The 15809-nt window shown below is 53.0% G+C and overlaps 1 protein-coding gene across 1 annotated transcript; it reads left to right on the top strand.

Moving 5' to 3' along the window:
- Nucleotides 1-1969: 1969 nt before the first annotated feature.
- Nucleotides 1970-15801, top strand: LOC144949535 (retroviral-like aspartic protease 1). The gene is made up of 3 exons (XM_078879461.1): nt 1970-2045; nt 3838-4368; nt 15670-15801. The coding sequence occupies exons 2-3, from the start codon at nt 3850-3852 to the stop codon at nt 15799-15801; spliced, it is 651 nt and encodes a 216-aa protein (XP_078735587.1). The 5' UTR covers nt 1970-2045; nt 3838-3849.
- The last annotated feature ends 8 nt before the right edge of the window (nt 15802-15809 follow it).

Consider the following 15809-nt stretch of genomic DNA (forward strand, 5'->3'; position numbering starts at 1 on the left):
GAGCGGGTGGGCCTCCTTCTCTGTGGATGAGGGTCGTGAATGACGCTGCTACTGGGCAGTTGCAGGCAGTCGCCCTCCAACAACAACGGAGGGCAGAGGAGCAACGTTCACCAACAACGAGCGGAGCATCGGGTGGATAAAACACAGCAAGTTGGCATAGTAGGGGGGTACAGGTGGTGCATCGGCCAGTCATCTCAGTCAGTCAACCCATGGCACCTGCTAGGTGTGTGCCGTGACCTCTTGCCAGCGGGCGTTCGAGACTTCACGCGGCCTTAAAGTGCACATAGCCTGGCACAAGCGCCGTGGAGATGGTCACCAACGAATGGCGGTTGTTGTTGTTGGGTCGGTGAGTGAACGGGCGAGTGAGTGAGCGAGTATGTGAGTGAGTGAATGGGTGAGTGGCTGCATGGGCGGGTGGGTGAGTGAGTGGGTGAGTGTGTTATTGTGGACCTGCAGTGTGTACATATATAATACGTGGAATTCGATTTGAAATGTACATAAACACAAACTCTGCAGCTTAAAGCGAATTCAATCTGCCGATTGGTGCGCAATTTATTCGCACGTCTTCCCGAGTTGTGACGAGTATTTTTAAAGGACCTCGAACATAGGAAAGTGGCATTTCCGCCACTGGCTCAGGATAGTTCAATGCTTGTTAAAGCAGAAAAAACGCTTGGACGTTCTATAAGAATGACGATAATTATTGACCATCATCATCTTTAGCGATGGTCAGTCCACAGCTGGATAAAGGTATCGTGGTTCATTTACTTGCCACAAATGAACCACAATACCCTGCTGATCTCGTCAAGGAGTATACATCATCACACAAACTCTGGTTACCCTCGCAGCAGCAGCTGCGGCTTTTTTGGCTGGCCGTCGAACAAAAGACGCTCACCGCAACGCGCGGCTTCTGCGGCCGTCTGGAACGCTCTTCCTTCCGATATTAGGGAAGCCAATGGAGCTATGCAAATCTAAATTTACAATTCATTCTTTAGAAAAGCTTTTAGTGTTTCGTTTGTTGTCCTTCTCCCGCATCTCCGATTAGCACGGTTGACTACGTATGGTGCGAAAAAGTTAAACATATGTACACAAGCCTTCGCCATCTCTCGCGGTTCTGCGATGCAGCAATCCACCCAACGATCAATGTTCATTTGATTCACGAATAGTCCGTTTAGCCAGTTACCCAGCTAGTCTGCGAGGGAGATCCGATGGTCCGTTGGCAGAGAACAACAGCAGCAGCCGCAGCAACAACAACAACATCATCATCACAGTGATCCGTGCGGAAGAAGAGAAACAACGGAATTGCGGTGCGTGTTTGATCGTCGTTGCACCTGTCATGCCGCCGCCACGAAGCCGTTCAGCAGGCGCCCCATCTAAGACCTCGCCACCACCAAGCGACGGAGCCGACCCCGTGTCCCCCTCACCTCACCTCGCACGGACACACCCGCACGCATTCCCCCCCCCCCCATAGAGCTCGTGGGGAGGTCACCTGGCCGACCGGTTTTTATCCGAGAAGCCCTTATCGGGATTAAACTTTCACGGTTTCCGGCGATCAGGGAATTGGACGACCTCCCCCGTGCTACGTGGCGCCGCGGCGCTGCGACCAGCCTTAATATGGTGGGGTCGCGGCATGGGGCATTCGGCCACCGCGGTGGAGGCGCATTTTCCCCCCACACACACCCCCACGGGTCGACGAGACAGGCGGAGGAGGGAGGGGACAGCATGAATAGCGGGACCGCATGGACTCTTGCGCATAGTCATGGAGGGTTGGGAACATTATGCTTGAGCGCACAGGCCCCATTGTTAGGAAGGGTAAGGGAGTAATTAGGATGTACGCCGCCAACGCCGCTCACTGATTAGCATATCAAAAGCGCCGGAACCGCCGTGCGCGGGCTCGAGGTGCACGAGCCCATTGTTCAGCGCAGCCTCCCTTTGATGTAGAGAGGATAAATAGTGGGGCAAAAAGGGGAAATAGCTCTCTTACTCCAGCGAAAGGCGACGAGACACAGCTCCAGCCAGCGACCCGGACGTCCGTGCGACGCACCGAGGTACGCTGTTAGCACAAGGATCAGCGGACCGCCGTGGACCCTTAACAGTGAGTAAGAAGGTGAATTAGAATCATAGCAGATAAATCGGGAATAGGTATAGAGGTATCAGCGTAGGCCAGCCTCGTCGACTCACTGATTTAACATCTAGTTCCAGGTAGCGGATAATAAATCATTAATAGCTGATCGTGGCCTCGTGTGATCTCGTGTTATAAGTGTGAACGCGTGTGGTACTGTGTATGCGTAAGCTCGCGGCGTGCGTAATCAGCGTACTCCAGGTGCGCGATCATAACGTGAGCGGCGAGCGCGGCGCAGAGCGGCGCAAGAGTGGGTATCGCGTGTGGAGCTGTAGGCGTGTGTGCGCGCACGTTCACGACGTGTATAATACAGGTGCGCGATCCTAGCGTGAGTGGTCAGGGTTGAGTGAGTGCCGCGCGGAGCTGTGTGTGGGTGTGCGCGTACGTAATTAAACATGCCTACTACGCGGACCCGCGGGGGAGGAGAATCCTGGAGCGACGGCTCTCACCCCATGGGTGAAGAACGCAGCAGCGGTTCGCCTAGCAGCGAGGGGGCGAGTAATGAGGTTAACCCGGCCGTTAGGGGTACCGAGGGAGGGATCTCGGGGGCTAGCGACCCCCACATATTGGTGTCAGAAACGGGACGATCCCCCGCACCCCCAAGGGAAAGAGGCCCCCCAACCCAGATTAAAATCAAATGCACATTTACGGGCAAAGGAATTCCAACATGGAAATCGTTTGCCCGCAGCATCAGGGGGGCGAAAAAGGTTAATGGGTGGTCAGATGAGGAGGCGTTGCAGCAGTTAGAGCTACATTTAGATGGACGGGCAGCTGACTTTGTGGAAGCTTTGCCCGCAAGCGTACAAACTCAGTGGGAAAAATTAATGTGCGAACTCGAACGGCGCTTCGGCGCCTATGACGAGGAGGATGCGCAGGCGGCCTTAGAGGCACGCCGCCGCCAACCCGGCGAAGATCTACGAGATTACGCCGAGGATGTGCGCATGTTGACCCAGCTCGCGTACCCAGAGTACGAGGCAAAAATAATTGAGGGCCTCGCCGCCGGTAAAATCCAGCGATATTTGGCACGCACCCCGTGGTGGCAGCCAAATGTAGACGGTGCACGCCTCTCCTTTAGCACCCTCGTCGAGCGCGCGCGTAAATGCGAGAAACTCTCGGGTGAGCGCGCGCAGCCTCGAGGGAGGGGACGAGAGTGCGCCGTAGCGAGCCTACTCTCCGACGAGGAGGAAGAGCTCGCCATTGCAGTAAGGGGACGGGCAAGGGAGCCCCAGAGACCCAGCGAGACTACCCCGGGGTGGGTAGCCGGGTTACAGACCGGCATTGGAGATATTGCTGGCCGGGTAGACCGAATGGACGGTAAGGTAACCCACGTAGGTGAGAGGGTAACCCAGGTACGCGAGGAAGCAAATAAAAATATGAAGACCCTCCAGTCTGAGATGGGTGAACTACGCTCGACAGTAGGGGGACTAGCCGGGAGGGTGTCCCAATTAGAGTCCGATGTGGGGCAACTGCGTACTGGGGGAGGGAGAGGGAGCGGACAGGGGACCCGCTACGGAACCGCCACCCCTCCCCGGGCGTGTTATGTGTGCGATCGGCGAGGGCATCTCAGGAGGGACTGTCCGCAGGTCGCCCGAGCTAGACAAGAGCTAAGGTCAAACACTAAGGCCCCCCTAGAGAGGGGACCACCGGGGGGTCAAATCGACGTAGCCCCGACACAAACAAGCTGTGAGAATAATGGCGAGCGAGTGATCTCCACACAGGTTCCAGCAACAATGCCAACGGAAACGGTGACTCCTGACGACTGGCTGCGGGAGCTGGTGGCGGGGATCACGGGGGCCACGTCGCTGGTGGAAGGGGAGGTAAACGGAGTGCGTACCCGAATTCTGCTGGACACGGGGGCGGTGGCCTCGCTCGTGAGCGCAGCGCACTGCAGCGCGATCGGGGTCGACGTGCGTCACCTGCAGGCACCGGACCGCGCGCTGCACACGGCGAGCGGAGCCGGAATGGGGCTGCTGGGGAGAGCCACCCTAGAGGTCCGCATAGGCAGTCAGGTGTGCACCCAGGAGTTCTACGTGTCGAGTGCGTTGTGTCACGAGTGTATCGCAGGTACCGACCTCTTAGAACGGCTGGGACTCAACGTGCAACCCCGCCAGCGATGCGCCACCATGGAGAGCAACGGCGAGCGGATACCGTTCTTGGGACGAGAACCGACGCGCCTCCGCTTCGCACCTGTGGCCGCTATCCTGGCGACGGCAGTCACCATCGGCCCGCTCACCGAAATGCTGGTGCCGGTGGCAACATTCCCCACCGACCCCGCGCTCCGACCATCAGGGGAGGTAATGCTAACTCCTCACCCGGAGTTGGCAAAACGGTATGGGGTTGTGGGATCCGCCACGTTGGTAAACGCAGATGGGGGCCGATTGTTTATGCGGATGTTTAACCCCCACAGTACCCCAGCGATACTGCGGCGGCGCACCCCGATAGCCACTGTACACCCCCTGCACGCACGCCACTCTAACGACTCGGTGTTCGCACTCTGGGCTGAAGACCCCGGTCGTCCTGAGGGTGACCAGGACCTGGCCTGGCGAGTCGGCCCGACTCCCCGAGCCGAGGTCATTCCCCTGCTCGACGCGTTACATGTACCATGGGCGGATTTACCTAAGGGAGAGGCCGATCGGCTGCGCGAGTTACTGCGGGAGTATGCCGACGTATTCAGTGAGCACGACTCGGACGTGGGTCGGACCGATCTTGTTAAGCACCAAATTGACACCGGTGCAGCCCGACCCATCAAACTCCCTTCGTACCGAGTGGGCGCACCCGAACGCGCCCAAATCAAAGAGGCAGTTGGGGACATGCTTCGCGATAACATAATTCAGCCCTCGGCGAGCCCCTGGTCAGCCCCAGTGGTACTAGTTACGAAAAAGGATGGGTCAACCCGGTTCTGCGTCGATTACCGTAAACTAAATGCAGTCACGCTCGGCGATGCCTTCCCCATACCCCGCATCGATGACACCTTCGACAGCCTCGCCGGAGCGCGATATTTTTCCACCCTCGATCTCGCGTCCGGGTACTGGCAGGTGGAGATGGCGGAGGAGGATCGGCCGAAAACCGCATTCACCACCCCGATGGGACTATTCGAGTTTCGAGTACTCCCGTTCGGACTCACCAATGCGCCTGCGACGTTCCAGCGGCTGATGGAGTTGGTGATGCGGGGCTTGCAATGGGAACAGTGCCTGATTTACTTGGACGATGTGATAGTGTTCAGTAGATCTTTGTCTGAGCATTGGTCCAGGCTACGAGAGGTGTTCCAGCGATTGCGAGCGGCTCATCTCAAGCTCAAGCCACGTAAGTGTTACATCGCACAACGCGAGGTGGGGTACCTCGGGCATCGCGTCAGCGAGGCAGGCGTGCACACTGATCCGGAGAAGGTACGCGCCGTAGTGGAGTGGCCACGGCCAAGGAATCTGACGGAGATCAGATCATTTTTGGGGCTCGCCACCTATTATCGTCGATTTGTAAAGGGATTCAGCGAGATTGCACGCCCCCTCACCCAACTCACCTCCCCTAAGCACCCCTACCAGTGGACGGGGGCCTGCCAGACGGCCTTCACCACTCTCAAAGACCACCTCACCCACGCCCCCACCCTCGCTTTCCCCGATTTTACCACCGATTTTATTTTGGACACCGACGCCTGCAGCAGCGGGCTGGGCGCGGTGTTGTCACAGGTACAGGATGGGACGGAACGAGTCATCGCGTACGCCAGCCGGACCTTGAGTGGGGCCGAGCTGAACTATTGCGTGACCCGCCAAGAGTTGTACGCCGTGATTTTCGCATGTAAGCAGTTCCGGCCGTATTTGTACGGCAGGAAATGTCGCGTACGCACTGACCATTATGCTCTGCAGTTCCTTCTCACATTCAAGGAGCCGCGGGGGCAGATGGCCCGGTGGTTGGCGCAGTTGCAGGAGTACAACCTGCAAATCGAGTATCGGGCTGGCCGGACGCATGCAAACGCGGACGCCTTGTCGAGGCGACCCACGGTGGACGCTGAGACAAGGGCGGAGGAGGCCTGCCCGTGTTTCACGGGGGGACGCTGCCGGCAGGCAACGGACCCCCGAGCGGCCGCGGCCACTGACCCCCCCCCAGCGAGAGAGAGTGCAGTGTGCGCCACAGAGGCCCTCCCAGGTGGCACCGAGGATCCCGTCGACCGCCCGGCAAGCGCGGGACCCGCGGCTCGGGACCCGATCGGACGGATCCAGGAGGACGTCGGCTGCGCCTTCCCGGGCCTGAACGACGAGCAGCTGAGACAGACCCAGCAGCGAGATCCCGATCTGGCGGCAGTGGAGGCGGCACTGCGGGAGGAAAAGAGCGCCCTGCCAGGACCCTGGAGCGGTTTGTATGCCCGGTTGTGTGTGCAGAACGGAGTGGTACGGGAGTTAACCGAGGCCGGCCAGCCGGGGTGCATCTGTGTTCCTGCCCAGGTGCGACCCCAGCTGCTTCGGCTGGTGCATGACCACCCACTCGGGGGCCACGATGGGGAACGACGCACTCGAGAGACCCTGCGTCGCCAGTATCTCTGGCCCAAATTGGCACAAGACGTGGCGGCCTGGGTACAGGGCTGCCGCGCCTGTCAGCAGTGCGGGCCGAAACCGGCACGATACCAGGTACCCCTAAGGCCGTTCCGCGTCAGCCGCACGAATCAGCTGGTCGGGATTGACCTACAGGGGCCATTCCCGCGATCCCATCGAGGCAACCGATATATCCTAGTCGCAGTAGAGTATTTCACCCGCTACCCCGTGGCAGTGGCCATCCCTGATAAAACGGCCTTGGTGGTGGCCCGGGCATTCGTGGAACACTACGTACTTAAGCACGGGATCCCAGAACGAGTCCTCACCGACCAGGGTAGCGAGTTCGAGGCCGAGTTGTTCCAGGCACTGTGCCGAGAGTTCGGAATCCAGAAGGACCGAACCACAGCGTACCACCCCCAAGCGAACGGTATGGTGGAGCGCATGAATCAGACCCTAGCGGGGAAACTCAAACGTATGGCGGCCGCAAATCAACGGGATTGGGACGAACACCTCCCCTACGCCCTTTTCGCCTACGCCACCACCGTACACACGTCGACGGGACAAACCCCGTTTTTAATGATGTTCGGCCGTGAGTCTCGTTTACCCGCAGATCTGCTATTCGGCGTCCCTTCCCCCCAGCCGGAGGAAGGAAGCCGCCCCGTGGAACACCTGTTGGAGACCCTGCGAGAAGCCCGAGGTCGAGCATACCCGCAAGGGGAAGCCGCGCATCGGCGGCAGGAACAGGGCACCCGACCCCGCATGGAACCCCCCTTATTCCTGACAGGCGCTAAGGTGTGGCTACACACCCCTCGCGTCGGGGCCGGGCAGGTGGGGAAACTGACGACCTACTGGCGGGGACCCTGGACCGTGGTGCGACAGATCTCCCCCTGGACGGTACTAATTTATGGCGGGGAGAGGGATCGAGAGACGGTGGTCAACGTCCGCCGCTTAAAACCGTGGAAAGCGGCCCCGGCGAGAGAGAACCCCGTCACTCGAAGGCCCCGTAATCCCGGAGTACCCGCACCCCTCGTGTTGGGGGGCCTCGCACCCTACATGGGCCCCGCCGGGCCCCCGAGACGCCCCGACCCCGCCAGGGGACGGCGCGGACGACGGCCCCTAAACCCCTCCGCTTCTGAGTTTGTACCCCAGCCCGCAGGTACCGAGGTACAGGGAGAGCCGCTGGAGTGGAGGAGGAGGCCGCCGCAGGAGCTGCAGAGGACGGAGCCACCCACCCCGAGACCAGCCACGAGGGCCGGACGGACCCCTCGGATCCCGCAGCGTTTCCTCGTGGGCGCGGCTCAAGCAAGGTGCTCCAGTCAACCCGGGACGGGGACCAGCACCTCGGGGGGCTATGTCATGCCGCCGCCACGAAGCCGTTCAGCAGGCGCCCCATCTAAGACCTCGCCACCACCAAGCGACGGAGCCGACCCCGTGTCCCCCTCACCTCACCTCGCACGGACACACCCGCACGCATTCCCCCCCCCCCCATAGAGCTCGTGGGGAGGTCACCTGGCCGACCGGTTTTTATCCGAGAAGCCCTTATCGGGATTAAACTTTCACGGTTTCCGGCGATCAGGGAATTGGACGACCTCCCCCGTGCTACGTGGCGCCGCGGCGCTGCGACCAGCCTTAATATGGTGGGGTCGCGGCATGGGGCATTCGGCCACCGCGGTGGAGGCGCATTTTCCCCCCACACACACCCCCACGGGTCGACGAGACAGGCGGAGGAGGGAGGGGACAGCATGAATAGCGGGACCGCATGGACTCTTGCGCATAGTCATGGAGGGTTGGGAACATTATGCTTGAGCGCACAGGCCCCATTGTTAGGAAGGGTAAGGGAGTAATTAGGATGTACGCCGCCAACGCCGCTCACTGATTAGCATATCAAAAGCGCCGGAACCGCCGTGCGCGGGCTCGAGGTGCACGAGCCCATTGTTCAGCGCAGCCTCCCTTTGATGTAGAGAGGATAAATAGTGGGGCAAAAAGGGGAAATAGCTCTCTTACTCCAGCGAAAGGCGACGAGACACAGCTCCAGCCAGCGACCCGGACGTCCGTGCGACGCACCGAGGTACGCTGTTAGCACAAGGATCAGCGGACCGCCGTGGACCCTTAACAGTGAGTAAGAAGGTGAATTAGAATCATAGCAGATAAATCGGGAATAGGTATAGAGGTATCAGCGTAGGCCAGCCTCGTCGACTCACTGATTTAACATCTAGTTCCAGGTAGCGGATAATAAATCATTAATAGCTGATCGTGGCCTCGTGTGATCTCGTGTTATAAGTGTGAACGCGTGTGGTACTGTGTATGCGTAAGCTCGCGGCGTGCGTAATCAGCGTACTCCAGGTGCGCGATCATAACGTGAGCGGCGAGCGCGGCGCAGAGCGGCGCAAGAGTGGGTATCGCGTGTGGAGCTGTAGGCGTGTGTGCGCGCACGTTCACGACGTGTATAATACAGGTGCGCGATCCTAGCGTGAGTGGTCAGGGTTGAGTGAGTGCCGCGCGGAGCTGTGTGTGGGTGTGCGCGTACGTAATTAAACATGCCTACTACGCGGACCCGCGGGGGAGGAGAATCCTGGAGCGACGGCTCTCACCCCATGGGTGAAGAACGCAGCAGCGGTTCGCCTAGCAGCGAGGGGGCGAGTAATGAGGTTAACCCGGCCGTTAGGGGTACCGAGGGAGGGATCTCGGGGGCTAGCGACCCCCACACACCGCGCACTCATGCGAACGAGATTCATCGTGGTCTCTGTTGAATGCTTAAACAACACCAACTTAGTTTGCTTTAATATAGATTTATTTTTTTATTTAGTTCCACAAGAACGGCCCAATTATGACCCAACACTCGCCGCGTTTACAATTTAAACATTGCTTTGTCATCGTTATACATACATTAAGTGTATTTATCTTAGTAGGTTTTTACCCTTTTAAACTGGTACAAAACTGACACCTTTATTCAAGGCATCATGTTTGCAATAACCACAACACAAGTAGTCAAAAAAGCAAACAAAAAGAAGCAACTCTGATAATGATAATAATATGCACTGTCCTTGAATGGGGACTAAAGAAAGCCGTCTCGGGTGTGGACCAATCAACTTCAAGGACAGTGCATATTATTATCATTATCAGAGTTGCTTCTTTTTGTTTGCTTTTTTGACTACTTGTGTTGTGGTTATTGCAAACATGATGCCTTGAATAAAGGTGTCAGTTTTGTACCAGTTTAAAAGGGTAAAAACCTACTACTATATTTTGCTACTGGTAAATGAGATCTCATAGTGTATTTATCTTTTGACAATGATCAGGAGCGAGGTCTTAACGTTGTAAGGATTCCTCCATGTTTAATTAAGACCTGCTTTTAAACGTGATTGTTAATATAGTCCCGTCCTCCCCATCCTCATCTCTCATGACCCCTTTGCTCCCGTTTCTCCTTTCCCAGCCTGTCATTTTTTATACTCTTAGTGTTTTCGGTAAAGTCACCATGTAGGTAAAAAATGAAATTTAAATTCATAAAAATAATTATACTAAACATCACGACGTTTCGGAGGCAACACAAGTCTCCGTCATCAGGTGGGACCGTCACAGCCAGATTTGCTGCATCAAGTGATATATCAAGCGCTGTATCAAGTGATACAGCAAATCTAGCTGTGACGGTCCCACCTGATGACGGACACTTGTGTTGCCTCCGAAACGTCGTTATTTTTACTATTATTACTTTTATTAATCTTAATTTCATTTTTTACCTACGTGACTTTACCGAAAAAACTAAGAGTATGAATCCTTGCAGTCACGAAAGCTTCAAATCTAGAATTTTTTCCCCATTCTTTCTCCTCTCTCTCTCTTCCCCTTGCTTGTTATTTTCCCCATGCATGACTACATCCGTGACTTCACTCCCCTTCCAGTAGTGGAGTCTCACGTACAACTTTTTGTTGTAAGGGCCACTCCGATGCACTTTACAATAAATTACATTACTGTCAGACATCATGCGTCATGCCATATCATATTTAATTCCCCTGCATGGTTAAATAGAGGTTACTTACACATGAAATAGGACCTCTGGTAAGATAATATTCTATTGAGACTAGAATTATTTACGAACATTTAAATGCAATCAAATAAACATTCATATCATTTACGGGTTTTGCTGAAAACATCGTTCGTAAGTTTATTTAAAGTTCAATTGCGTAGGTGAATTAATTAACAGTTCAAATAATTGTATTATAACTCAAAGGAAAGATTCCTCCATGTTGATGATACCATCACAAGTTAACAAGGGCAAATGGACCGCGTTATGATTTACAGCCGTGTCAATAGATCGCTTTAAATTGAAGGCCTTCGCACGCCATGTCGCTCGTAAGGGTTGTTTTATCAACGCTGGTTGGTAAAGGAAGGTGCTAAGGACTGGTTCAGATGTCATACGGAGGTGATGTTAGCTATGGCCTGGGAGTCCATCTCTGGTTAACTGCTTCATAACACAGTGCGTTGGGCAACCAACGAGCCATTTGAAGAAAAAAAATACCAGATTTCTGCCCATATTTCAGTGGTAGTTAAATATGTTAAACCAGCCTATAGCCCGTCCAAGGACGGGTGTATATTGCAGTTAATCTGAAATATGAAATGGAAAATAATGACCCGCTCATGATTATTCATGAGGGGGTGGGGGCGGGGTCCACATGAGTGACGTCATCAACTCATGAGTCTTGATTAGGGGGGGTGCCCCATGTGGAGTGATGTAACCCGCTCATGATTATTAATAAGGGGGGTGCTCCATCTGGAATTACGTCACGTGCTAATGATTATTAATGAGGGGGGGGCTCATGTGGAGTGACGTCACGCGCAGGACAGCCTTTTTTGGCTCATATTAGTTGCTGCGTTTATTTCTTTATTAGTTTTACTTTCCATAAAGAAAGGCCAAAATGAAAGCTAATTTGCGTAAACAAATTTTCGTTTCTGCTCCACCTTCATGTGGAGTGACGTCACCCGTTCAAGATTATTAATGCCGGGGGGGGGTCCATGTGGAGGACCCCACCTGTTCATGCTTATTAATGAGGGGCCGTCCATAAATGACGTCACGGGATTTTGGACGATTTTTGACCCCCCCCCCCCTCGTCACACGACGTCACAAAAAGTCTGACCCCCCCTAAAATATGACGTCACAAAGCTCTGCCCCCCCCCCCCAAAAAAAACATGCTTCAGATCGCTTTACACTATTGTCATTGTAGTGCGTATTTAATGTGGCGCTGCACTCTGAAGTTGTAGGAGAAAACATTTATTAAAAAGTATTTTTACTTAAGTAGAACGTGTTGTCTATATTATTTAAAGTTGCGCATTTCTCAACCCCCCCCCCCCTCGTCACACATCGTCACAAATGTCTGACCCCCCCCCCCCCCCCGAGGTGCGTGACGTCATTTATGGACGGCCCCTGAGGGGGGCTGGTCGATGTGGAATGACGTCACGCGCGTTGCACACTGACATTCTTGGCTCATTAGTAAATTAGCAGCCAAAAGTCGGAGGTGGAAATTCCACGTGTGCATGACCTGGTCAGTACTTTAGACGAAGCAATCTCATTTAGACACATGGAACATTGTCTTACAAGGGAGACGTGACGTCTACAAGACTGTATTTAAATACGTTCGCATGTGATTGAACACAACTTCGGAAAAACTTGATAAATAATTGGGCAAAAATTTTGGAGTGTAATTGTAACAATGAAATACACGAGAAGTATGTACGAGTATGTTGAACTTCTTTCGCACCGTACGTAGCCAACCGCGCTAATCGGAGTTGCGGGGGAAGGACAACAAACTTTTGGGTCTCTGTGAGTTTATGGGTCTCTGTGTGAGTCGATGGGTCTCTGTGTGAGTCTATGTATATATGTTTAACTTCTTTTGTACCGTACATAGCCAACCGCGCTAATCGGAGGTGCGGGGGAAGGACAACCAACGAACATAAGCATGTATTTCACACCCAAAGTAGTTGATGAGTGTTAGGTCATTCTTCGCAGACCGCCACACCACGCACGGTAGACCGCAGTCATCACGTGTCTGGTGACATCTGGGCGGCACGGCCGGCACATGGCGCACGCGCTTAAATCTGGGAGATGGAATTTCCTTTCCTTATGCAAATCTCCACGGGGACGTAGATCTTCTCTCTTCCTTTCATCACCGATGCGTGCTCGTGCGGTATTATTTGTTGATTTCTCAAGCGATGTGACGCAGTCGATTTTGTACCAAATGTATATTTAGCGTAATTGCTGTTACGTTATTTTATTTTCTTTGCCTTGTATTCGTCTGGTTTATCGGGCCACTGTTGACTTCTCGCTCGGGCGGGGTGGGTGGGGGGTCTATGTACAGAGCCCCCCATTACGCCGGTACACGAGACGAACGAGACGTCACTGTGGGGCCGTCCATAAATGACGTCACGCACCTGGGGGGGGGGGGGGTAAGACATTTGTGACGATGTGTGACGAGGGGGGGGTTGAGAAATGTGACGTCACATCAAAATGCGTAACTTAATAAATATAGACAACACGTTGTAATTAATTAAATAGACTTTTAATAAATGTTTTCTCCTACAACATCAGAGTGCAGCGCCACATTAAATACGCACTACAATGACAATAGTTTAAAGCGATTTGAAGCTTTTTTGGGGGGGGGGGCGGGCAGAGCTTTGTGACGTCATATTTGAGGGGGGGTCTGACTTTTTGTGACGCCGTGTGACAAAGGGGGGGGGGTCAAAAATCGTCCAAAATCGCGTGACGTCATTTATGGACGGCCCCTGTCCTCTGATGATGCTGGTTGTGATAATTACTGATGAAACGTCGTACACGAATTGTAAATATTGTGGGGTTGTTTACGTGACGAACCTTACTAATTGACTGTGTCGTGTAGTGGCGGGTTTAACGACACATTTATATATGTAGGGGCCGTCCATAAATGACGTCACGCGATTTTGGACGATTTTTGACCCCCTCCTTCCTCACACGACGGCCCAAAAAGGCAGACCCCCCATGAAAAATGACGTCACAAAGCTCTGCCCTCCCCCCCCCCCAAAATAAAACATGCTTCAAATCTATATTCTTAGGTTTTTTCGGTAAAGTCACGTAGGTAAAACATTAAAATTAATGAAAGTAAAATAAAATAAAAATCACGACGTTTCGGAGGCAACACAAGTCTCCGTCATCAGGTGGGACCGTCACAGCCAGATTTGCTGCATCAAGTGAGGCAATGATTCAAGATGTAATCCCTTAAAAGCAAGTTGAGGGGGGAGGAGAGGGGGGGAGAGCTCATCAGAATGTGGTAGCCAATGAATGGAGCGTATCGGGAGGGAGGGGGGCGGGGCTCAAAGACGGCACGACGTTCCATTCATTGGCTACCACATTCTGATGAGCCCCCTCCTCTCCTCCCCCCTCAACTTGCTTTTAAGGGATTACATCTTGAATCATTGCCTCACTTGATGCAGCAAATCTGGCATTGACGGTCCCACCTGATGACGGAGACTTGTGTTGCCTCCGAAACGTCGTGATTTTTATTTTATTTTACTTTCATTAATTGTAATGTTTTACCTACGTGACTTTACCGAAAAAACCTAAGAATATGAATCCTTGCAGTCACGAAAGCTTCAAATCTAGAATGCTTCAAATCGCTTTAAACTATTGTCATTGTAGTGCGTATTTAATGTGGCGCTGCACTCTGATGTTGTAGGAGAAAACATTTATTAAAAAGTCAATTTAATTAAGTAGAACGTGTTGTCTATATTTATTTAAAGTTGCGCATTTTGATGTGACGTCACATTTCTCACCCCCCCCCCCCCTTGTCACACATCGATACATCTGACCCCCCCCCCCCTAGGTGCGTGACGTCATTTATGGACGGCCCCTAACATCACTAGCCCCGCCAACTTCGTTGATGACCTTTGGGAGACACCCATTTCAAACCTTTAAAACAGCCTGCCTCAGCAGCTTTCCTACAATTTTTTCTCCTGATGACGATTGCTTGTGTTGCGATCGAAACGTCGGAGTTTATTTTGTTATGTTTTAAACAATTTCTTTGATCTTATCTACGCGACTTTACCGAAAGACCCACGAATATGAATTCCTGCAGTCACTAAAGCTTTGAGTCAAGATTTAAGGGTTGGAGACTGCACTCGTTTAAAACCAAGAGGCGTGAGGAGAATTATAACGGATATATTTTTAAGGTGTTTACTTAAGGGGGCCGTCCATAAATGACGTCACGCACCTGGGGGGGGGGTCAGACATTTTTGACGATGTGTGACCTAAGAGTATGATGGGGGGGGGGGGTGAGAAATGTGACGTCACATCAAAATGTGCAACTTTAAATAAATATAGACAACACGTTCTACTTACTCTTTGGTTCTTTTGGTAAAGTCACGTATAAAGGTAAAATAATAAATTAAATAATACCATACGACGTTTCGATTGCAAAACAAGCAATCATCATCAGGTATAAATGAAATAGAAACAAAAATCTAACCAGAAACATATAGACAGACATATAAGCAGACAGATATCACAGAGATACATAGAGAGAGAACAAAACATAGGCACACAGAGAAAGAACGTCTCTGTGACGAGGCCTTAAATAGAGAGAGGGGGCGGAGAGAGAGGGAGGGGTTAGACCGTTAGAGAGAATTAGCATGTCAATGAGTAGCACGACGGGTGGTAAGGTGCGCAAGCTTGAAAATTAGGAGAACGGGCGAGAGACGCACTAGATTAAATAACCTAGCAAAATATCGAAATGTAATGTAATGCAACACAGAGAGTCGGTCAACCACAATTTTAACAAATGTTTTCTCCTACAACATCAGAGTGCAGCGCCACATTAAATACGCACTACAATGACAATAGTTTAAAGAAGCATGTTTAATTTTTTTGTGGGGGAGGGGGGGCAGAGCTTTGTGACGTCATATTTGAGGGGGGGGTCTGACTTTTTGTGACGCCATGTGACAAAGGGGGGGATGGGTCAAAAATCGTCCAAAATCGCGTGACGTCATTTATGGACGGCCCCTAACGACCAGCTTGGAAATGGGCACACCAGCCGGCTCACCCAACTTGTCAACCATCGCTACGACGTCATCGCACGCAAACCCGCCGCTTTCGTGATGACGTCATCTCACGCAAGCCTGCGCGTCGCGTTCTCGATGACGTGACGTCAGGC

Source organism: Lampetra fluviatilis, chromosome 54 (genome assembly GCF_964198595.1).
Source record: "Lampetra fluviatilis chromosome 54, kcLamFluv1.1, whole genome shotgun sequence".
Classification (NCBI taxonomy): domain Eukaryota; kingdom Metazoa; phylum Chordata; class Hyperoartia; order Petromyzontiformes; family Petromyzontidae; genus Lampetra; species Lampetra fluviatilis.

What these genes read in the sequence shown, in the direction of transcription:
- LOC144949535 (XM_078879461.1), top strand. Translation starts at nt 3,850, where the DNA reads ATGCCAACGGAAACGGTGACTCCTGACGACTGGCTGCGGGAGCTGGTG. An exon ending in TCACCGAAATGCTGGTGCCG is followed by an intron (nt 4,369 to 15,669) that starts GTGGCAACATTC and finishes CCTAACGACCAG; the next exon opens with CTTGGAAATGGGCACACCAG.